Consider the following 23,859-nt stretch of genomic DNA (forward strand, 5'->3'; position numbering starts at 1 on the left):
TGATGAAATTGAGGAGTCAGTAGCAACTGGCACCACAATAGGTTGGTTGATATGAAATGCCGACACAACCTTCTGAAGAAATTGCTGACGTGTTCCAAGCTCAGCGCTATCTTTATGGAAGATCAAGTATGGGCTTTTACATGACTAAGCCCCCAACTCCGACACATCTAGCAGAAGCTAATGCCAACAAAGTGACAACCTTCCACGTGAGAAACTTGGCCTCAACCTCCTGTAGAGGTTCAAACCAGTCTGACTGTAGGAACTGCAACACCACGTTAAGATCCCAGGGCGCCGTAGGCGGTACAAAGGGAGGTTAGATGTGCAGAACTCCCTTCAAAAAAGTCTGAACCTCAGGGAGGGCAGCCAACTGTTTCTGGAAGAAAATGGATATGGACGAAATTTGGACCTTTATGGATCCTAACCTCAGGACCATATCCACACTTGCTTGCAGGAAGAGGAGAAAACGTCCCAGTTGAAACTCCACTATAGGAGACTTTTTGGACTCACACCAAGATAAGGGTCATTTGGAAGTTCTTATAATAGAATACTGGAAGGCCATCTCGACCTGGAGAAGTACTGTTTTTGAGATCTTAGCTACCTTCTCAGGTGATATGTCTTTATTCACACTCTGCCACTAGAGATCTGAAACTTGGGCAGAGAGCAAGTGAAAAGTGTTTTTGGAATTTTCCCCATCTGTCATATAACTACGAATTGCACAGTAGTCTTTCTTTTACTGCACCCTTTTATTGTGATCCGTCTACTAAGATTTTAGAGCTCAAGGTCATTGTTCTTCCAGGGTCAGCAAGTGGTCTCAGGCGCTAAGGTGAGCAGTGTTTAATATAGTTTTGTATATCAGCAGCCACCCAGACTTGGAGTATGCCAGCTCCAGAAAAAGCAAACTGTAAAATAAAGAATCCAGGTTAATGATACATAAAAACTTTTTGCTTTTATTAAAATGATGCAATATTACTAATTAGTAAATTAGTAATATTACTAGTAGAATAACAATGTTTCTCTAGCATCCATAAGGGATATTGTGAGAATCTAGTACGATGGGGTATAGACAGGGTCCAAAGGAGCCAGTGCACTTTAAATGTCTTCAACTTAGTGTGCTGGCTCCTCCCCTCTATGCCCCCTCCCACAGGCAGTTTAGAAAAAAATGCCCTCAGGAGAGGATACACATCTCTGCAGCTCCAGAGAGTTTTCTTCAGTTTCATTTAAAAGTTTGTATTTTTCGGTATGCTGTCTGGACAACAGCATACCTGCACCGTGGGAGTTAGGGGGGGGAGACGGTCACCGGCCTTACGAGATGCAGAGCCACTTCTCTTCTGCAAGACCACCGTCCTGATAGGCTGTTTGTTCAGCGGGGCACTGCGCCTTAGCTGTCACAGCCGCAGCATGTCGCACACCCCTAACGCTGCCTGAAGGTGACATCGGTGGTGAGTACAAACCGGGGACCCCGCTAGGGGGTTCCCCGGTTCAAAATGTGACTGACCACAGGCGCGGCGTACAGGAGTCTCCCTGGGGGGTCCTGCTAAGATCCCCCGTGTGAAAACTGGCACTAACTTGCTTAACCAAGCACTTGTGTGAGGTTTTAAGCTTATTTAGAGACTTTGCCAGTATAAATAAGATGTATAGCTCCGGTGCCTTTGGAGGCGGCGGAGCTTCCTCAGAGCGGGACCAGCTGCATTTTGGCGCCTTCCTCTGCTTACTGCAGCCATCAACAGCACACACTCAGAGCTTCCTGCCTCACAGAGACACTGGGAACTGGTACAGGGTGTAGCTAAGGGGGGAGCTGCTTGTGTACACTATTCTGTGCCTATTTAGAACTGCATTTATTAGTGTTTACTGTTATATACAGAGCTGACAGTCTCACTGGGATTGTGCAGCTCAGGGTTTGCTGGTATAATAATCCTCTGTGTCTCCTCTCACATACAGTAGGGCAGGCTTGCATGAACTGTCTGTGTGTATGTTATTGTGCTTACTGTGAATATGGGTAAACACAAGCTGTGCAGTGTATGTCACACTAAATTCTCTCCAGTATCTAATGACTCTATTGCCTGTGAACAATGTAGTCACTCTTCCCAACTTAGTGAAGAGGCTGGGGGAGAGGGTCCAGAGCCCCACTGGGTTAGGGTCGCTTAAGACTATGATGTCAGATATGTCATCCCAGCTCAATGCTAATGTGCAGAAAACTCAGCTGCTGCACAAGCTGTTGCAGATTTAGCTGCTAGGGCTGATGCACAGCCCCCCCTCTCTCATGTAGATCCCCAGAAGCATGGTTTCCCTGCAGTGTGTGATACAGATGATGATGGGGATTACCTGGGGATCCAGATGCTGCTCATGGTATTGAACCCCTCATTTTGACTATAAGGGATGTGCCGAAGCTCCCTCTAGAGGACACTGCCTCACAGCAGTCGTTTTTCTTTGTTCAAAACAAGCCTAATGTCGCTTTCCCTGATTCTACAGAATTAGATGACTTATTCAAACAGGCCTGGAAAAACCCAGACAAAAAATTCCAAGTGTCCAAAAAGTTTTTGTGCACTTTCCCATTTGCTCCTGAAGGTAGAAATTTTTGGGAGGAACCACCTGGCGTGGATGTCACTGTCTCTCGCCTGTCTAATAAGGCAGTGCTACCTGCCCCAGGCTCCTTTACCATGAAGGATCCTGGGGATCGGAAAGTAGGGACTACCCTAAAGTCTATATACGCTGCAGCCGGCCTTTCACAAAGACCGGTCATTGCGGGTTGCTGGATGACCCATGCTATTCATTTTTGGGCTGTTTAAATTCAGGGGGGCCTCTCGGGGGATATGCCCTTAGTTACTATGGTAACCCTCCTTAAGCACATTCAGTACACTACCTGCGTCCTCTGTGATTCGCTCAAGGAGATGGGGAACATTAATGCTCGCTCTTCTGCCATGGCGGTGTCGGCGCGGAGGGCCTTGTGGTTGCGTCAGTGGATTGCAGACGCAGGATCCAAACGTAGTGTGAAATCCCTCTCCTTCTCTGGGTAATGGCTGTTTGGGGTCGAGTTGGATTTCCAAGGTCACGGCTGGAAAATCCACGTTTCTCCCCTCTAGGGCCCCGCCGGAGAGACGCTCCTATCCGGGGCAGTCTCTCCAGTCCTTTCGGTCTCACAGGTTTTAATCAAAGGCCAGAGGTGCCTCCAATGTGGCTAGAGGTAACAGAGGTAAGTCCAGAAAACCAGCAAACACCAGTTCTCAGGAACAGTCCACCAGTTCTGCTTCCACTAAGGCCTTAGCATGACGGTGCCCACCCACCCCGAGGGGATCTCGAGGTGGGAGCTCGACTGCGTCACTTCAGCAGCGTCTGGGAGGCTTCCTGCCAGGATGCCTGGGTCAGAGGTCTTGTTTGTCAGGGCTAAAGGCTGAAGTCTGACAGTACTCCCTCTCAACGATTTTTCAAATCAGGCTTACCAGCTTTGGAGGTTATTCAAGTTACGTTGCAACAGGCTATCCAAAATTTGGTTCAGTACCACGTCATTGTTCCAGTACCACTACCGCAACGTGGCAAGGGGTTTTACTCAAACCTGCTTGTGGTGTCGAAGCCAGACGGTTCGGTCAGACCCATTCTGAATCTGAAATCCTTGAATCCTTATTTGAGGGTGTTCAAGTTCAAAATGGAATCCGTGCAAGCAGTGATTGCGGGCCTGGAAGAACAGGATTTTATGGTCTCCTTGGATATCAAGGACACCTTTCTCCATATTCCGATTTGGCCGCCTCATCAGGCATACCTTCGGTTTGTCCTGCTGGACGATCACTTCAAATTCCAAGCACTGCCCTTTGTCCTGTCTACAGCCCCGAGGGTATTCACAAAGGTGATGGCGGAGATGATGCTTCAACTCCAGGTCCAGGGGGTCAATGTGGTCCCTTATCTGGACGACCTTTTGATAAAGGCGTGATCCAGGGAACTTTTGTTGCTCCGTATCGACCGCACCATCCATCTTCTGTCAGATCATGGGTGGATCCTCAACTTACAGAAGACCCACTTGGAGCCAACTCAGAGGCTCCTGTTCCTGGGGATGTTGCTGGATACTGGGGCTCAGAAGGTGTTTCTTCCAGAGTACAAGGCGAAAACACTTCTGGAGATGGTCCGCATGGTGCTCCGACCTACTCGAGTGTCCGTACATCTTTGCATAAGATTGTTAGGCAAGATGGTCACCTCATATGAAGCGAGCCAGTATGGTAGGTTCCATGCTAGAACATTTCAGTTGGATCTCCTGAGCAAGTGGTCCGGGTCACATCTACAGATGCACCGGATGATTCGGCTGTCACCTCAGGCCAGGTATCCCTCCTGTGGTGGCTACTGCCCTCCAATCTCCTGGAAAGCCAGAGTTTTGGGATACTAATTGGACCCTCTTCACGACGAATGCGAGTCTGAGGGGATGGGGAGCTGTCACCAAAGGGGCACAGTTCCAGGACAGGTAGTCAGCCCACGAAAGCCTACTTCCGATCAACATTCTGGAACTTCGGGCGATCTACAATGCTCTGCTTCAAGCCTCTCCTCTGCTCAAGGATCACGCGATCCAGGTACAGTCGGACAACGCCACGGCAGTGGCATATATCAATCGACAATGAGGGACCAAAAGCAGAGCCTGCATGCGAGAGGTGTCAAGGATACTCCTCTGGGCGGAAAGAAATGCAAGAGCCATGTCCACAATCTTCATTTCGGGTGTGGACAACTGTGAGGCGGACTTCCTGAGTCGTCACGATCTCCACCCAGGGGAGTGGGGACTCCACCATCTGGTGTTCCAGCAGATCATCGCCCGGTGGGCTTGCCCACAAATAGACATGATGGCTTCTCGTCTCAACAAGAAACTTCCCTGGTATTGCTCACGAACCAGGGACCCATGGGAGAGGGCAGTGGACGCTCTGGCGTCGCTTTGGCCGTACCGGCTGGTCTACCTGTTTCCTCCAATCCCATTGCTCCCAAGAGTGCTAAAGCGAATCAGGAATCAAGGTGTCCAGGCAATTCTAATTGCCCCGGATTGGCCTCGGAGGGTGTGGTACGCGGATTTTCTGGACATGTCCGTCCAAGACCTTTGCCACTCAGAAGCGATCATCTTTAACAAGGACCGTTCGTCTACCCGGACTTACGGCGTCTTCGTTTGATGGCATGAAGTCTGAGCGGAACATCCTACCTCACAAGGGCCTTTCCAAGAAGGGTATTACAACCATGGTTCAGGCCAGGAAATCTGTGACGTCAAAACACTATCATAATATCTGGGGGAGATATGTCTCTTGGTGCGAGGAACGCACGTATCCGCCTGCAGAGTTTCACTTGGGACGTTTCCTACGTTTTCTGCAGGCTGGTGTGAATAAGGGCTTACGTCTGGGTTCCATTAAGGTCCAGATTTCAGCTCTCCATTTTCTTTCAGAAGAAATTGGCAGTGTTGCCAGAAGTTCTGACATTCTCGCAAGGGGTACTCCACATACAACCTCCCTTTGTGCCGCCTACGGCAACCTTGGGATCTGGATGTAGTGTTGAAATTTCTACAGTTCTCTTGGTTTGAACCTCTGATGACGGTAGAAAACAAGTACCTCACGTGGAAGATGGTGATGTTACTGGCCCTGACTTTTGCTCGACGTATTTCAGAATTAGGGGCCTTATCGTGTACAAGTCCATACTCTGTCTTTACAAGGACAGAGCCGGCGCTCCGGACTAGACAGCAATTCCTGCCGAAGGTTGCCTCCGCGTTTTATCTGAATCAACCTATTGTTTGGCATTGGATGCTGTGCGGGCCTTTAAGATCTATGTCAAGCGTACAGCTCAGATCAGAAAGACTGATTCCTTTTTCGTGTTCTATGATGCGCAGAAGAAGGGTTGCCCTGCTTCAAAGCAGTCCATTGCTCGTTGCATTAGGTTTACTATCCAAGAGGCCTATGTGTCGGCAGCCTTACCTATTCCTAGGTCTCTACAGGCCCACTCTACTAGATCAGTGGGCTCTTCCTGGGTGACTGCCCGTGGAGTCTCGGCTTTGCAACTATGCCGAGCTGCTACTTGGTTGGGGAAGAACATTTTTGTGAAATTCTACAAATTTGATACCCTGGCCAAAGAAGATACCCAGTTTGGGCAGGCGGTGCTGCAGCAGTCTTCGCACGTTCCCGCCCATTCTGGAAGCTTTGAGACGTCCCCATCGTACTAGTTTCCCCCCAGTATCCCTTATGGATGCTAGAGAAAATAGGATTTTAATACCTACCGGTAAATCCTTTTCTCCTACACTACTTCATGGCAGCCCTTACTCTTGGGATTGTATCCCATTCCTAACTTTAGACAGGGAATTTTTACTCACTTAGGGACCACCCACTTTGGGTATATAGCCCTGCTCCTCCCCTTCCTCCACTAGTCTTTTTCCTGTCTCCTAGCTTGACAGGGTAATGGTTTTTTGCTACAGGATTTACCTCTATTTCCCAGTGATACGCCTCATTGCAGCCGTACTGGAAGAGGGTGGCTCCCTGGGGAAGGCTGTATGTGCTTGGGGCAGTCACGTAAGTCCCCGCTGTCAGCTAAAGGTGTCCGCCCGCTCTGTAATGCTGCTGGTCCCTCTCCCTCCCGAACCGCTGCCTAGAGCCGTCTCCCCGGGTGCAGGTTTCCTCCGCTCGCCGCAGCGCCCCATGTCTCCGGCGGACCCGGAAGTAGCGGTGGCCGGAAGGGCAGCGCAGTGAAGGGGATGTACGGCTGGCGGGCGAATCGCTGTAAGGAGAGGCAGCGTGCGGCGGCTAGCGGGCGGAAGTGCTGGAGCGGCCGTCCTGGTTAGGCTGTGGGACGGTCTGCTCAGCGCCTGTCTCTATGGTTTTGTTTTAAAATAAATGGCGCTGCACACCAGGAGTGATGAGAAACTCCTATGAGCTGGGCAGGATATATGTGCTTACCAGCAGGATGGAAAGAGAGCCTTCCCCCCAAAAGCCAGTCAGTGTCCAAAAGAGGTAAGTCCTCACAGAGGGCATGTTTTTCTAGATTTTCAGTTTTGTTTTCTGTTTTAAATTTTTTATCTGGAAAGCTTGGTTAGTGTAGGTTTTTTCAATAGTATTTTTTTGGTGTGATTTTGTAGTGTGTCTCCGCCTAAGAAGAGACTGTGTAAAAATAGGCAGTGTGCAGCCTGTGATAAAAAAATTTCCTCTACTGAGAAGGTGAAGTTCTGTGAGGACTGTACACAGAGTGATATTCAGCAGGCTAATCAATCCAGACAGATACAGGTGTTAAGGGACTGGATTAAGAGATCCTTTGTTACTAAGGAACAGCTGGCTGATTTGCAGGGAAATAAAAGATTAGATCCCTGGCTAGTATTGATTCTCAGGATGAATCAGCCTCTGGTGATTGCAATTATGTTGATTATCAGGCTTCTAGTACGGAGTCAGAGGAGAAAGAGGAGGATAGAAAATGTAACTTGGAACTTGTGGGCAGTCTCTTAAAGAATATATTTAAGACCATGAATTATAAGCAGGCGGATAAAGGTGATGATGATGAGGATGTTCTGTTTGGGGACAAATCCAGAAAGAACAGGTGGTTTCCGGTTCACAAAGCATTGAAGGAGGTAGTGTCTAAGGAGTGGCAAAACATTGATAAGAGACTTGGCAATATTAAACGAGTTGATCGTATATTCCCGATAGAGGATGAGCAATTTGTGGGCTGGTGTGCAGTGCCTAAAGTCGCATCGACTGCAGTGGCAGAAATGGTGTCCAAAACTACTATTCTGTTAGAGGACGGGGCAGTCCTGAAGGATGACATGGATAAGCGTATGGAGAGTGTAATAAAGAAATTACACATGTCCTCAGTGGGGTCTTTAAAGTCTGGTGTGGCTGTTGCGTCTGTTTCCAGAGCATTGAGAGTTTGGGGATCAGTGTTGTCCACGGATGTGGGGGAAAAGATCTCGAGACAATATTTGCGAAGAAGTCTAGGTTTCATGCTTAAAGGCATAGAGTATTTGTGCGAAGCCTCTTTGGATATGCTGGATTTTGCAGCAAAGTCCATGGCGGCAGGTGTATTGGCCAGAAAGGCCCTGTGGCTTTGGTCGTGGTCAGCAGGTATGCATTCCAAAAACCGACTGGTGCCCTTACCGTACGAGGGTTCTCTATTATTTGGCAATAAACTAGAGGCCATTATACAAAAGATGTAAGGAGGTAAATCAGCGAGGTTACCTCAAGACAGAAGAAATAGATTTCCATTTCCTTCCTCCAGACAGCAGTTAAGAAGGCAAGAAGTTATAGGCCAGGACGACCTTATACGGGGAGATATTCCTCGGGGATGAATAGGCAGCCCTTTTGTTGGGCTTAGAGGAAAGGTGGACGAAGACAATGACTATTGCAGGGTCCCAGTATCCTTTCCAGTAGGAGCCAGACTCCAGAAGTTTGTCAGTCAGTGGCAGAGTTCAATTCGGGATACGTGGGTACTGGACGTGATATCTCAGGGAAACCGGATAGGGTTCTCCGAGGTCCCAAGAAAGGACAAATTCGTAATCTCGGAAAGACCAACTGTGAGTCTGGAATTAAGAGCCCCGGAGGACAGTTTAGAAAAACTAATCAGGGCAAAAGCAGTAGAGACTGTCCCGCCTTCAGAAAGAAAGAGCGGGTTCTATTCCAGAATATTCCTGATAAAAAAGGCGTCTGGAGACTTCAGGACTATACTAGATCGCAGACAATTTAACAAACATTTTCAGTTTACGTGCCTCCCTTGCGGTCTGAAGACGTATCCAGGGATATTTACCAAGGTCCTGTCGGCACTGGTGTCCGTGATAAGAGGATGAGGAATAGCGATCTGGTCATATCTGGACGACCTACTAGTATGTGGAGAGTCCGTTCGGAAGGTAAAGGAAGCATTGGAGGTGACGCTGCAGATCCTACAAGAGCATGGCTGGTTAATAAACTGAAAAAAAAAAAAAAAAAAAAAGCCAGCTAGAACCAAGGCAAAAGATCCAGTTTCTCGGAGTACAGGTGGATACTATCAGTTATATGATAGGTATTTCGGAAGAAAGGTGCTCAAAAATTCGGGATCTGGCTTCTCTGCTAAAAGAGTGCAACAGCGTGACACTGCGCCAGGGGATGCGTCTTTTGGGTATGATGGCCTCCACCATAGACGTGGTCCCTTGGGCGAGATGGCGAATGAGGGATCTTCAGCTAGATATCCTAAGCTACTGTCGGAGACGTTATTCCCTGAATTATCGCATAAAGTTATGTCAAAAAGCAAGGCGCTCCCTAGACTGGTGGATGGAGACTGAACTGGTCGACAGAAAGACTGCTTTGTCAGATCGTCACTATCTTATTCTAATGACAGATGCAAGTGCAGTCGGATGGGGGGCACACCTGTTGCAGCAGAACTGCCAAGGCAGGTGGAACCGGGAAGAAGAAAGACTGTCTTCAAACCACAGAGAAATGAGAGCCGTGTGGAAAGCGATGAAGTATTTCCAGGAGCAATTTCAGGGGAGACATCCCAGGATATTTTCAGACAATGTAGCAGTGGCAATTGGCAAGGTATTAATGGAAGAGGTATCAAACATACTATGTTGGGCAGAGGGTCATTTCGAGTCCCTGTCAGCGCTACATGTTCCAGGAGTAAACAATTCTGTTTACAATTCTTGTCTGTCGGATTTCCTCAGCAGACAAGAGGTGCTACCAGGACAATGGGAATTGAACGGCAGATTGTACAGAAATTCGGCCAGCCTCAGGTAGATCTAATGGCCACGCACATCAATGCGAAAGTTCCTCTGTTCTTCTCCCGATATCGTCTCCCAGGAGTGGCGGAGTGGATGTCTTTTCTCTCCCGTGGAGATTAAAGCTTGCATTTGTTTCCCTCCGTTTCCAATGATCGCACGTATTCTAAGAAAGATCAGGGAAGAAAGGGCGCAGATCATAATGGTTCTCCCATATTGGCCGAAGAGAGTGTGGTTTCCCTCAGTACTGAGGATGGCAGTAGGAGAACCTTGGATGTTGCCGCTAGTAACGGATCTGTTACGTCAGGGTCCATTGCTGCACCCAAAATCTACAGCAACTTCATTTGACGGCATGGAAATTGGATGGCAATTATTGAAAAACAAAGGTTTATCTGAACAAGTCGTGAGTTTGCTGATTCAGTCGAGAAAAAAGTATCCTCTAAGGTCTATTATAGAGTCTGGAAGACTTTCATTTCTTGGTCCGACTCAAGATTTAGCCCGCAGAAGGCAGGGACGTCTCAGGTCTTACAATTCTTGTTTGATGGCTTTGAAAAGGGGCTGGCAGTGTCCACTATCAAGATCCAGATAGCAGCTCTGAGTGTCCTGTTGGAGCGAAGATTGTCCGACGAGGGCCTAGTGAAGAAGTTCTGTCAGGCAATTAAAAGGATAAGACCTCTGATTAGGTCGGTTCTCGCTCCATGTGATTTAAATTTAGTTTTGAATTCATTAATGTTGTCCCCGTTTGAACCGTTACAGGACGTCTCAATGAAATTTCTAACTTGGAGAGTAGTGTTTTTGGTAGCCATCACCTCACCAGAAGAGTTGGAGAGCTACAGGCTCTATGGTCCGAGGAGCCCTATCTCAATTTCTTTCCGGATAGACTTGTTCTAAGAGCTAATCCAGATTTTCTGCCTAAAGTGGTGTCAGATTTCCATTTTGAATCAGGACATTGTATTAATATCATTCTACACGCATCCGCAGAATGAGGAGAGAATGCATATTTTGGATCTAATAAGAGCAATCTCAGTCTACTTGAAAGAGTTGAGGAGTTTCGTAAAACAAAGCACCTGTTTTGTATTCAGGAGCAAGAAAGGGCGAGAAACCTACGAAACAAACCATTTTCAGATGGATTACGGGACTCCTGACGTTTTATTTACAAGCAGAATGGTCGTGAGGTTCCGGAGGAGCTAAAGGCACACTCTACCAGGGCTGTTGCAGCTTCTTGGGCTAGGAAGGCACGGCTCTCGGCGAAAGATTTATGTGCAGCAGCTGCATGGTCTTCCATACATACATTCTCTAGCCATTATGTGGTAGATGTTGTAGACGTCCACTTTGGAAAACGTATCTTTAAGGGGGCATTGAATTAAATGAGTTATGCTTTTCAGCATTAGGACAATGTCTCTTGTATATTTATATTGCCCTCCCAATATTGAGCGTTGGTATATCCCAAGAGTAAGGGCTGCCATGAAGTAGTGTAGGAGAAAAAAGCAAATTATACTTACCGATAATTTCATTTCTCCGAGATACTTCATGGCAGCCTACAATATACCCTCCCTTAGTAAAGTCTTAATATAGCCTGGTCGCAGGAGACACTCAAAAGACTAGTGGAGGAAGGGGAGGAGCAGGGCTATATACCCAAAGTGGGTGGTCCCTAAGTGAGTAAAAATTCCCTGTCTAAAGTTAGGAATGGGATACAATCCCAAGAGTAAGGGCTGCCATGAAGTATCTCGGAGAAATGAAATTATCGGTAAGTATAATTTGCTTTTTTCTCGTCCAGGGATATTGGGCGCCCGCCTCAGTGCATTGACTTTTCTGCAGGTTCTTGTTCTATAGTTACCTGTTCGGCTGTTGCTTTTGTTGTTACCAGCCGTTGCTGGTTGTTATGTTGTGGTGTGCTGGTGTATAAATCTCACCACCCTTTGTTATCATGTTCCTTCTCTCACATATGCCCTTTTTCCTTCGGGCACGTTTTTACCTATAACTGCCTGTGGGAGGGGTCTTAGAGGGGAGGAGCCAGCACACCCAGTTGAAGAAATTTAAAGTGCACTGGCTCCTTTGGACCCCGTCTATACCCCATTGTACTAGTTTCTTCCAATATCCTTTATGGACTACGAGAAAAGGATTTACCGGTAGGTATTAAAATCCTATTATCACATCAATACAATTCATATAAAAATATGCATGCACAATAAAGGCAAATATTCAGAATCCTATATACTGTATCCGATCAATTTCACCAAACAAAAAATTGTTAGAGCATTGAAGTGCTTACACATTTAGTTTGTCAAGTCATAGACTTAGCAGCGCGTGGAGCACTACATTAATCAGAGCGCTAAGGCTCTGATTAATGTAACTCACTCATATGGAACAGATTGGAAACCTTAAATTCCAAATACTGGTATAGCAAGGTCCAGGGTCAAGCTGTCTGTCTACAGACAGTGCCTCTTTGGTTGCATTACTGAACTTCAAGGAGGCATATCATAGACATGTGTCGCCATTGATAAACCTACTGATGTCCCATTTTAATCAGCTCTGCGATGTTGAGACCCAGGAGTACATCTGTCACCAAACCAGACGTTGTTGGAACTGTTTTGGGTCATGAACATTTTTTTTTTTTTTTTTTTTTAACAGATTCACTTTCTGCTATAGTTTAGTTGGATCATGTTCGAATTCAGTTAAACACCATTGGATGACAGTTCTAGTATGGTTATGTGGTCAATCCCTTGGTCGACAAGCCACATAGGGGGTCATTCCGAGTTGATCGTTCGCTAGCAGTTTTTAGCAGCCGTGCAAACGCATTGTCGCGGCCCACTGGGGAGTGTATTTTTGCTCTGCAGTGCGAACGCTTGTGTAGCAGAGCGCCTGCAAAATATTTTTGAGCAAAACAAGACCAGCCCTGTAGTTACTCTTCGTGTGCGTTGATTCTAATGACGGAGGGACGGCTTTTGACGTCGCACACCTGCCCAGCATTCGCCCAGACACGCCTGCGTTTTTCCAGACACTCCTGCGTTTTTCTAAGTACTCCCTGAAAACAGTCAGTTGCCACCCAGAAACGCCCACTTCATGTCAATCTTCCTGCGGTCGGCCGTGCGTCTGGAATCTTTGTTAGATCCTGTGCAAACCCACGATTCTCATTGTACCCATACGACGTGCCTGCGCATTGTGGTGCATACGCATGCACAGAAATGCCGATTTTTAGCCTGATCGCTGCGAACAACGGCAGCTAGCGATCAACTCGGAATGACCCCCATTGTCTTCATTTTTGATCACATATCTTGTATTAAGACCCATTCTTTCATCAGGGCCTGCAGAAACTTTATTCATCAGCATGACTCTTACGTTCATGATTATGGCATTGGCACACAGAGTCTGGAGTAGTCACACGGTTATCCCTGCATATGTATTTCCAGGTTTTACAAAGATAATGTTTTTGCATTCTTCTCCAAGAAGTTTAGGAATGCCTCTCCCCTTATGTTAGGACATACGGCCATCGATGTCCCCTTACCACTAAATGAGAAAATAGGATTTAAAGGCTATATGATGATGTAGACTACCTGAAGCAGGGGTTTGATATGGGAGTTTGAGAGTTAAAATGTAGACACTCATAACATGGCCACTGAGGTGGAACTCAGTGTGCCGACATATTAATAGTGTGATCTACAGCATCTGTGTTGGCTTTACAATGTTAAAGGTGATGGTAAAGCATCAGGGTGAAAGAGTTGGATTTCTTCCAGTGCACTGACTTCTAGGGGGTGGAATACATTCCACTAAACACGTACATGTTTGGCTAAAGGGATTTAACAGCAAGTACAAAAAAGTTTTCATTTCCTAATCTTATGTTACGCTTCACATATTCTAACAGGCCTATTCCATTTCTTTCCCAGACCATGGAAGACAGTTCCCCTCCTAACAGGAAAATGAACAGTGCATCCATGTTCCTGCTGTCCGTGAAGCAGTGTCTTAGTCAGGAGAACTACAAACTCTTCATGGCAGCCTTGACAGACTACAAGAAAAACGATAACCTGCAGAGCCTTATTCCTCAGCTATGCGCACTCTTCTGCCAGGACCCTGGGAAACACATACTAATATGGGGTGAGTTTCTGTAACTGCTATGCCTTCAGGTCGCACCTTGCCTACCACAGCGGACACCACTCTGACTACTGTTTACTGTGTTATTTATTGTAGAGAGTGCTCGACAACATTATTTCAGTACACTAAATTGTGTATCTCATTAGGTTTCTACCAGTTTATTCGACCTCATCATAAGAAAGAATTTGACTTGGCCTGTAAGGAATTTACTGGAAGTGGGTGTGGATACAAGCCAGAGCATAGTATACCACGGACAGAGAGAGAGAATGGTGAGACCTCTGCACTGTTTTAGTTACTATTTCTTTCAAATATCATTCAAACCCCATCCCATCTTGTTGTTAATGTACTTTAACTAATTTCTATACAGCACAAACTGCTACTGGATCAAAACTCACCTTCTCAGAGAGTTCAGCTGAACACCTGAATCATGGTGGGGGGCATCTAAGTTCTGAGTCACTGAAAGGTAAGGTATGTTGTCTTAGGCATTTGAGATCACACAGGGGATCATTCAGTTCTGTTTTTTTGTCTCATGCATGAATTATGATCACCTAATGCAAGATTTTTGAAAAATATTTCATAGTCTTCAGGCCTTATAAAAACGTCAAAAAATTTGTAACGTTTTTTTTTTTTTTTTCTTGCCAAGAAGGACAAATGAAAAAACAAATGTCTGGTATGGTACCAAAGTGTTTTTATGTGGCTTACTGTATTTTTTTACTCCGGAAACTAAAAAATTCTCTAAGTTTAAAACAATAATTTGTTTAATGCCTATTTATGGATGTATTCATCCAGAAACAAAAATGTCCTAACAAGGTATAAAGCACACTTCTGAGTTTGCTTTATACCTAGAAAGTTAGCCAATACAACAAACTGAAGTTGACTGATTTTAATGCTTAGTATGAAAAATGGAGAAGCACTCTAGGCACAAAGGCTCAAGACACTGCGTGCATATGTACTTAGTTTTACGTGTGCAAGCTGCATTGTGGCATCTGTCAGCATGTTTTGCATCTGTAAGCTTTGGGCAGTGATTTCCCACACTGAACCTGATTTCAGTGGGTGCCTTTGAAGCTGCCCTGAGCTTCAGCAGCGGTGGTGTCTCAATTGGTCTTCAGCGTTGATCAATGTTCAAGCAATAGATTCTTTGAAATCCAACTGATTCTTGTCACTGAATTCAGACATGTGATACTGCTGCCATGCATTTACACAAGCCACATCAAGAAAGTGAAAGAACACCCGAAAGTACCATCTTCTATTTTTGCTTCTGTGTTGGTTCTTCACCACACACTAATCATCAGATCTACTCTCCCTATGTGTGTGTTTTGCTATTCTGTACCTAACCTTGTTCCTAGACACTATTGATGTCTGGGCAACATAAAAACAATACCATAAAAGTTTCCACCACTACTACCACAGCTTCTACTAATGATAATTTTAAATAATTTACAGTTTAAAAAGTTAAGATAACCTGTAATAATACATATCTGACTATCAACTGTCAAAACTGGCATATATGGCTATTATATGAGAAAAATATGTAGGTTATCATACATGCCAGTATAAGCTTTGCACACAGTATGGATCTTTGTATTGCATGATGTCCACTGAAGCGGACATATGATTTTTAATCAACTGAAAAAAATGAATTGTGTTTGATCAAAACATCTACCATATGTTGTCCTAAACATTACTTTCCTTGATTTTTTTTTTTTTTTTAATCTGCTCTGCTGTCTTTGAGTAAAAATATTTGACAGAAATCCCTGAAGTGCTGTGTGCTGGTGACTGTTTCTCAGCCATTTTATTTTGAGCTTATTGTTTTTTGTAGGAATTAATAGCTTCCACTAGGTGGCATACCTTCTAAAGCTGGATACCCACTATAAGATTATTTCTCCAATCTTTCTGGTTGGAACGAGAATATGGTAATGTATTGGAGCAAATGACAACTAACCATTTGCTCTCAAACACTGGAAAACAGACAAAAATGGATGTTCAGACAAATTGGTAAAATCCATTTGATTTAACTAATTTATCCGAAACACCATTTTTGTCCATTTTCTGGCTTATGGGAGCAAATGGTTGATTGTCATTTGCACCTATACATTATTAGGGCGGGTACACACTAGGCGAGGTGAAATTGCTGGCGAGGGACGACTATATAATTGAACAATTTAGTGTTCAACGATTATCGTCACCAATATAGCCACCATACACACTGGATGATATAAGCCTACAAAGAACTGATAACATCATTTATGTCGTTATTGTTTATTTTTTAGGCTAAAATCGCTTACCCTTTAGACTTTCACTCCAACCAGAAAGATTGGACAGATAATCTTATAGTGGAGTGGGTATTCAGCTTAAGTTTAGTAGAGGTCCAAAGAGGAGGGCACAATGCACTAGTGAAAAATATCTATAGGAGATGATTTAAAAACAGCTGTCCACTTTTGTGTTCTCTTTGCATGAAAGGGTTAAGCACCTTCCAAAGAGTTTGTATTCCGATTTGTCACTTTCCAGCATATTGTGGGATCTAGGTGCGTTGTCGTGCTCTGTATAAACATTGGACGCAATGAAAGTATTTTTGTATTGCTCACAAACAAGTAATTGTTAATAAAGTAATAGTATATATTACTGTTTTAAGGTTTTATTAGTGTTATTTGTATTTAAAATTACAGCATGGTATAATTTTTAGGAACTGACTGCAAATCGCATGCATGTTTTACTAGCTATTTTGTGAGGTGCAGTTATATATACAACAAAAAGTGCTGGACAGTTTTTTGTATGCAATATATTTTGCTGCCTGAAATGTTGCTGCTTGAGACTGCTGGGTCTTTCACTTGTACTGCAGAAACACAACCGTGCACTTTATTATGAGAAGTAACACAAATAATACAAGAAGCATCTATTTACCAACTTTTTGTATAATACAGAATTAACAATGCTTCATGACTAAATGCATGCTTTAGCTTGCACCCACTTCCTGTTGCTTCTTCACAGCTGTTGTCAAGTTTCTTTGCTGTTTAATAGCTAATGGGGGGTATTCAATTAGTGCAAAAAACGTCACTTTTCTCTCCTTTTTTTTTTCTTTTTATGCAATAACAGGGACGTTTTTCTGCCCAGGTGAAACATTCGGCAGGAGCGAAAAAGACACGGGATGTTTTCACAGATTTTGAGGCATTTTTCGCCAATGCCATTTCATAAAAAAAAAAAAAAGTGAAAATGCCTTAACGGGCGGACACAGCCCGCAGTTGAATACGCGGGGTGGGGGGGAGGGATTTGATAGCTCAGAAAATGCTGGAGCTAATTGAATTTACAACGCCCCCAATGCCTGTTAAATTTGTTTTAAAAAGTGTAGGGTACAAATCTTTTATATTTTCTCAAGATTTTTATGTAGGAACTGGCTGATCCTAGTTATTATGGGACACTAACCAGTGCAGGCAGATTAAAGGACCTCTAACTTAATACACAAGCCCCCTTATATGTTCATGAACCTTATCATTCGCTCTTTATAAGTAAATATTTGAGAAGTTAATCAAAACTGAAGACGTATCAGATGAAGTTGATTGACGGTGGAGAGATTTTTTTTTACACCCATACACTTCCTGTTCGTTATCCTAGTACAGTACGTTTACCACTTTTAGAAAATGTGCTCATGGACAGAAGTATAGCTTCTTTACCTTGTCCTACAATCAGTGGAAAGTGAATGCAGCGTAAATATTTCACAAAACATCTGATTAGATCAAATAGTAGGCCTCAGATCTGTTTGCCTGGAGACCTTGATTTTGACTGCCGTATTGTGGCAACTAATCCATTATGCACAAGGTATGCAGTGTCTCTTTTAATGAAGCTCTGAGGCAGGGGAAGGCCATGGCATCTTCCCCTCCTCGGCCACCAAGAAAAGGATACTAAAAATGTATTGGTGAATCTTGTAGACAAATATGCATTGTAGAACAGACTGTATGGAGGAAGGATTTCTAAATTTGAATTTCAAGAACAAATTCATTGAGAAGAGTATTTACAAAGGTCTCCCAGGTTTAAAAAACAAAACAAAAAAACATTGCGCTATGTCTTTTAATGTTGAAGAGATGCCTCCTACCAATGTTTGTTTACAAACAGTTACTTATATAGCGCACACACATTCCATAGTTATTTACATGGAGCATTACAGTCATTCACATCAGTCTCTGCCCCTTCATATGTGTATATTTTTATAAATTTCATTTACATTTTTAGAACCGCTAACAGACATACAGTGTATTTTGGCCACATGGCACTATATCTAATCCCAGATGGATCAGTTTATAATTTACTCTGATGAACATTCAGCTGCATAGTGTTTCATACTAATTCATACCATGACTGTTCCCATGCTGTCACGTCACCTATTTTGCTTACGTTTGGATGACCGTAATTATTCTACATTATACTGTATATAGAAGCCACTGAATTAGAGCCTGCAGATGCCTGTGGATGCTCACACATTTTTAGCAATGCTTATGGGAACTTCTCTCTGTAGATGAAGTTTCAGTTCAGAGGTAGTCTCAGCAATTGTCACCACCATTATGTCTTCTTTTCTCTACACAGAAGTTCCTTTTCATCATTCTCTATAGGACAAAAATAAATGATCAACTCGCTTATTATTAACATAGTGTAAAAGTAGTTGAAAATACATAAAGAAGAACTGCAACAGTTTCACAACTACTACAATGACTAGGTTAAACACAACAGTGCGTGTACATAACTTACTTCAGCCCAAGATATTTGGGTCTATTTACTAAGCCTTGGACGGAGATAAAGTACCAGCCAATCAGCTCCTAACTACCAATGTGTTTGAAAAATGACAGGAGCTGGTTGGTTGGTACTTTATCTCTGTCCAGGGTTTAAAGAGACTCCTTTGTCACTACACACACCTTATTCTCACTCTGGTCTCTTAACTGAATCAAGGTGAATAATACCTACCTTTTCTGTCCAGCTTGAGTTTATCCAGATGAAATAACAAGCTTTTATTTAAATTCCAAGAAAGTATATGTAACTCAGGCACTATTTTGAGAGGTTTCAACCGAGCAGCTGTGAAAAACGGTAGATAGTCAATTTCCCCAGTGGAGAAGATAAACAAATGGAAATAGACAGCGCTACTGCAAAATTAAATTATTAATAATTTAATGTACACAAGAATTGTAAAAGACAATTGATAAATTAGAAATTTCAAATATGTGCAGTCCAAGTTCAGTGGACAAGTCTCTGATTAACAGTGTTCTCCCCACGCTCTAATTTACGGGCAGTCCGCCCGGCAAGCATCCCCTTAGCGTCCGGCAGCCAAGACCCACTGACACCCGGCAGCTCTTACCGCCACTGTGTCGTTCCCCGTGGCTCGCCACACAGCCCCAGTAATGTGTGCGTCCCCTGTCATTCGCCCGGCACCCTCTCCATAGTTAACATGTTTCCGGAGGAGAGGGATGCTGGACGGAGCTCTGTATGTGACTGAAGACGATGTCACATCCGTAGCTCTGTCCAGCATCCCTGTCCGCCAGAAACATGTTAACTTTGAAGAGGGTGCCGGGCAAACAACAGTGCTAAGTGCTCCATCTGGCATCCGGGACGCACACACTGTAACGTTGATGGAGGGCAGAGATACCTCCCACTACTTAAAAGGAAGAGGCACGCTGTGTCTGGTTGGGAACAGACGCCTGAGCATATTGAAGAGAGTGGACATCCACCGTCCACTCTCTGTTCCTTATCACTGTGCTGTATAAAAACAATTTTGTGGAGCTAGCAAGTGGGGGCAAAGACTTGAAGTATCTGAGAGCTGTTTGTGGGGGTAGTCAGTGTTCTAAAAAGCTGTTTTAAAAAAAAACCAATTGAGCCGGCAAGTGGGGGCAAAGAGCTCTGCTGTTTGTGGGGACAATCAGTGTTCTGAAAAGCTGTTTAAAAAATAATTGTGCTAGCAAATGCCAGTATCTGAGAGCCAATTAAAAAACAATTGTGCCAGCAAGTGGGGTAAAGTCATCTCCTTTATTTCTCATACGTCCTAGAGGATGCTGGGGACGACATCAAGACCATGGGGTATAGACTGATCCGCAGGAGATATGGGCACTCTAAAGACTTTTCATTGGGTGTGAACTGGCTCCTCCCTCTATGCCCCTCCTCCAGACCTCAGTTTTAGAAATGTGCCCAGGTCGACTGGATGCACTCTGAGGAGCTCTACGGAGTTTCTCTGAAAAGACTTATGTTAGGTTTTTTATTTTCAGGGAGATCTGCTGGCATCAGACTCCCTGCTTCGTGGGACTGAGGGGGCAGAAGCAGAACCAACTTCCTCAGAGTTTCATGGCTCTGCTTCTGGCTGACAGGACACCATTAGCTCCTGAAGGGAACTGAACGCTAGCCGTGTCTAGATGCTCTCTCCCACAGCATGCCGTCACCCCCCTCACAGAGCCAGAAGTCAGAAGACAGGTGAGTATGAGAAGAATGATCTTCTATCAAGTAAGTGACGGCTGAGGCGCGGCTGGCGGGAGCGCAACGCGCCATTGCTGCCCACACACACAGGCACTACAGGGCGCAGAGGGGAACGCCCTGGGCAGCAAGAAAAATACCTCAAACTGGCTAAAAGGGGGCATAAGTTGCCGCTGGCACAGCCCTACCCCCGCCAGTATAAATATTACAGTGTTTGTATGAGTGTAAGGACGTGCCATTGCGGGGGCGGAGCTTCTTCCTCAGGCAGCCAGCACACTACTCAGCGCCATTTTCTCTCTCTTCTCAGGCTGCAGAGAACACGCTGGTCCTCTCCTCCACTTCTGACAAGTACAGGGTGCTATTAAGGGGGGGCACAAAGCGATTGTGGTGCATTTGATAGTGTATATTACTATTTAAAAGCGCTTTTGGGCTGTGGACATACTGTGTTCACAGGAAATACTGGTGCTGGGATTGTGGACTGGCTGCTCCTATCCTGTGTCCCTCTGACAGATTTTACTGGGGGTCTGTCCCCAAAATAACTTCCAGTGTGTCTGTTGGTGTGCTGTACACGTGTGAGGCATGTCTGAGGCAGGGAGTTCCTCCCTGGAGGAAGCCATTTTAGGGACACAGAGTTGTAATGTGGTGGCGCTACCGGCACACCAAGAGCCTGCATGGGTGAAAGAGTTACGTGATGGTATGCATCTGATTAACCGTAGATTAGATAAGTCTGAATCTAAGGCTGCATGCTGGAGAAAATCTGTGGAAGATGTGATTTTTCAGGATGCTGTTATTCCTTATGCGGGCGGCCCCTCTGGGTCACATAAGAGACTATTTGCAAATGTTGTAAACACTGATACCGACACGGATTCTGACTCTTGTGTCGACGATAGTGAATCCAGAGAGAGAGATCATAAATTGGCAAAAAATATATAATATATGATTGTGGTTATAAGGGACGTGTTGGAGGTTACAGAAACCACTCCTGTACCTCAGGAGAAGGCGTATTTATGTAAGGAAAAGAAGTCCAAAGTCACGTTCCCCCCTTCACACGAACTAAATGCTCTGTTTGAAGGGATGTGGGTGAATCCTGATAAAAGATTTAGCATTCCCAAAAGGATTCACATAGCTTACCCTTTCCCGGCTGAGGACAGGAAAAAGTGGGAGTCACCCCCTGTGTTAGACTGTGCACTTTCCAGGTTGACAAAGAAGGTAATTCTCCCTGCTCCTGGCACGGCTTCTCTTAAAGAGCCGGCAGACCGCAAAATGGAAACGACATTGAAATCCATTTATGTTACCAATGGTACACTGATTAGGCCCACTATTGCCTGCGCATGGGTGAGTCGCGCTATTGAAAAATGGTCAGAAAGCGTGTCATCAGAAATTGATACGATTGATAAAGATGAGATACTCCTTAAGTTAGGGAATATCAAGGACGCTGCCGCCTACATGCTGGAAGCAATGAAGGATATTGGACTCTTGAGTTCACAGGCCGCTACCATGGAAGTATCGGCTAGGCGGGCGTTGTGGATTCACCAGTGGAACGCGGATGCAGATTCCAAAAGAAACATGGAGGCTCTCCCATATAAAGGTGAGGCCTTATTTGGTGATGGCCTGGATGCGTTAGTCTCGGCGGCTACCGCAGGTAAGTCGACATTTTTGCTCTCTGCGCCTGCATTGGCAAAAAAGACCTATCACCCGCAAATGCAGTCCTTTTGGCCCAATAAATGCAAAAAGACGAGAGGTTCCCCCTTCTTTGCGGGAAGGGGAAAGAAGCCCACAGCGGCTCCAGGTTCCCAAGAGCAGAAGTCTACCCCTACTACTGCCAAATCCCCAGCATGACACTGGAGCTCCCTTGCGGGAGGCCGCTTGGGTGGGGGCACGTCTCAGACTCTTCAGCCAGGATTGGATTCTGTCTGGCCTGGATCCCTGGGTGTTGCAAATAGTATCCCAGGGGTACAAGCTGGAGTTTCAAGCCGTTCCCCCATGCCGATTTTTCAAATCGACCTTTCCAGTTTCTCCGTCAGAAAGAGAAGCAGTAACAGTGGCAATCCAAAAATTGTCAAGACCAGGTCATAGTCCTGGTACCATTGTCACAACAAGGGAGGGGTTTTTAGTCAAGCCTCTTTGTGGTTCCGAAGCCGGACGGCTCGGTCAGACCGATCCTAAATCTAAAGAATCTGAAATGTTGCCAAAAAAAAGGTTCAAGTTCAGGATGGAATCACTTCGGGCGGTGATTGCCAGTCTGGAGCAAGGGGACTACTTGGTGTCGGTGGACATAAAGGATGCTTACCTGCATGTTCCCATTTATCCTCCTCACCAGATTTATCTGAGATTCGCGGTTCAGGATTGCCATTACCAATTTCAGACGTTACCTTTCGGTCTCTCCACGGCGCCGAGGGTATTCACCAAGGTGATGGCGGAGATGATGGTTCTCCTTCGTCAGAAAGGAGTCAATATAATTCCTTATTTGGACGACCTCCTGATAAAGGCGAGATCCAGGGAGCAGTTTTTACGAAACATATCACTCTCTGTCAATACTCCAACAACACGGGTGGATCATAAATTACCCAAAGTCACAGTTGGAACCGACGACAAGGTTGTCTTTCCTCGGGATGATTCTGGACACAGAAGTTCAGAGAGTATTTCTTCCGCTGGAAAAGGCTTTGGAAATCCAGAAAATGGTAAAACAGATATTGAAACCATCAAGTGTGTCGATCCATCAGTGCACTCGATTGTTGGGGAAGATGGTAGCGGCTTACGAGGCCATACAGTTTGGCAGGTTCCATGCCAGAGTATTCCAGTGGGACCTGTTGGACAAGTGGTCGGGGTCACACCTACACATGCACAGAAAGATAATCCTGTCGTCAAAAACCAGGATTTCGCTCCTGTGGTGGTTACACAGTTCTCACCTACTAGAGGGACGCAGGTTCGGGATTCAGGACTGGGTCCTGGTAACCACGGATGCAAGTCTCCGAGGCTGGGGAGCAGTCTCTCAGGGAGAAAACTTCCAGGGACGTTGGTCACAACAGGAAGCCGGCCTTCACATAAACATGCTGGAGCTCAGAGCCATTTACAACGGCCTTCAACAAGCGGTACATCTTCTTCAAAACCGTCCCGTGCAGATCCAGGCGGACAATGTAACAGCAGTCGCATACATAAACAGGCAGGGCGGAACGAAAAGCAGAGCGGCAATGGCAGAGGCGACAAAAATCCTCCGCTGGGCAGAAAAACATCTACAAGCTCTATCAGCAATATTCATTCCGGGAGTAGACAACTGGGAAGCAGACTTCCTCAGCAGACACGATCTCCATCCAGGAGAGTGGAGCCTCCACCAAGAAGTCTTCGCAGAGGTGACAAGTCTGGGGAGTTCCTCAAATAGACATGATGGCGTCTCGTCTCAACAAGAAGCTTTAAAAGATACTGTTCCAGGTCGAGAGACCCTCAAGCAGTAGCAGTGGATGCACTGATGACCCAGTGGGTGTTTCCGTCAGTGTATGTTTTCCCTCCACTTCCGCTGATCCCAAAAGTACTCAGGATCATAAGGAAAACAAGGGTTCGAGCAATCTTCATTGCCCCAGACTGGCCAAGGAGGGCTTGGTACCCAGATCTTCAGCAGTTACTCATAGGAGATCCTCTGCCTCTTCCTCTTCAGGAGGACCTGC

At 45.3% G+C, this 23,859-nt stretch overlaps 1 protein-coding gene across 5 annotated transcripts in view; it reads left to right on the forward strand.

The window, feature by feature from the left end:
• Positions 1–23,859, forward strand: part of RTEL1 (regulator of telomere elongation helicase 1) — a 435,638-nt gene that overhangs the window by 190,094 nt on the left and 221,685 nt on the right. For 3 of the 5 annotated variants that reach the window (XM_063959152.1, XM_063959153.1, XM_063959154.1), the window contains 3 exons: positions 13,552–13,759; positions 13,903–14,025; positions 14,124–14,219. In XM_063959152.1, coding sequence (XP_063815222.1) covers positions 13,552–13,759; positions 13,903–14,025; positions 14,124–14,219 — 427 coding nt within the window. Of the gene's footprint in view, positions 1–13,551; positions 13,760–13,902; positions 14,026–14,123; positions 14,225–16,849; positions 18,096–23,859 lie in introns of those variants that run through there. The other 2 variants (XM_063959156.1, XM_063959155.1) reach the window with 2 other exon arrangements.

Source organism: Pseudophryne corroboree, chromosome 3 (genome assembly GCF_028390025.1).
Source record: "Pseudophryne corroboree isolate aPseCor3 chromosome 3, aPseCor3.hap2, whole genome shotgun sequence".
NCBI lineage: Eukaryota > Metazoa > Chordata > Amphibia > Anura > Myobatrachidae > Pseudophryne > Pseudophryne corroboree.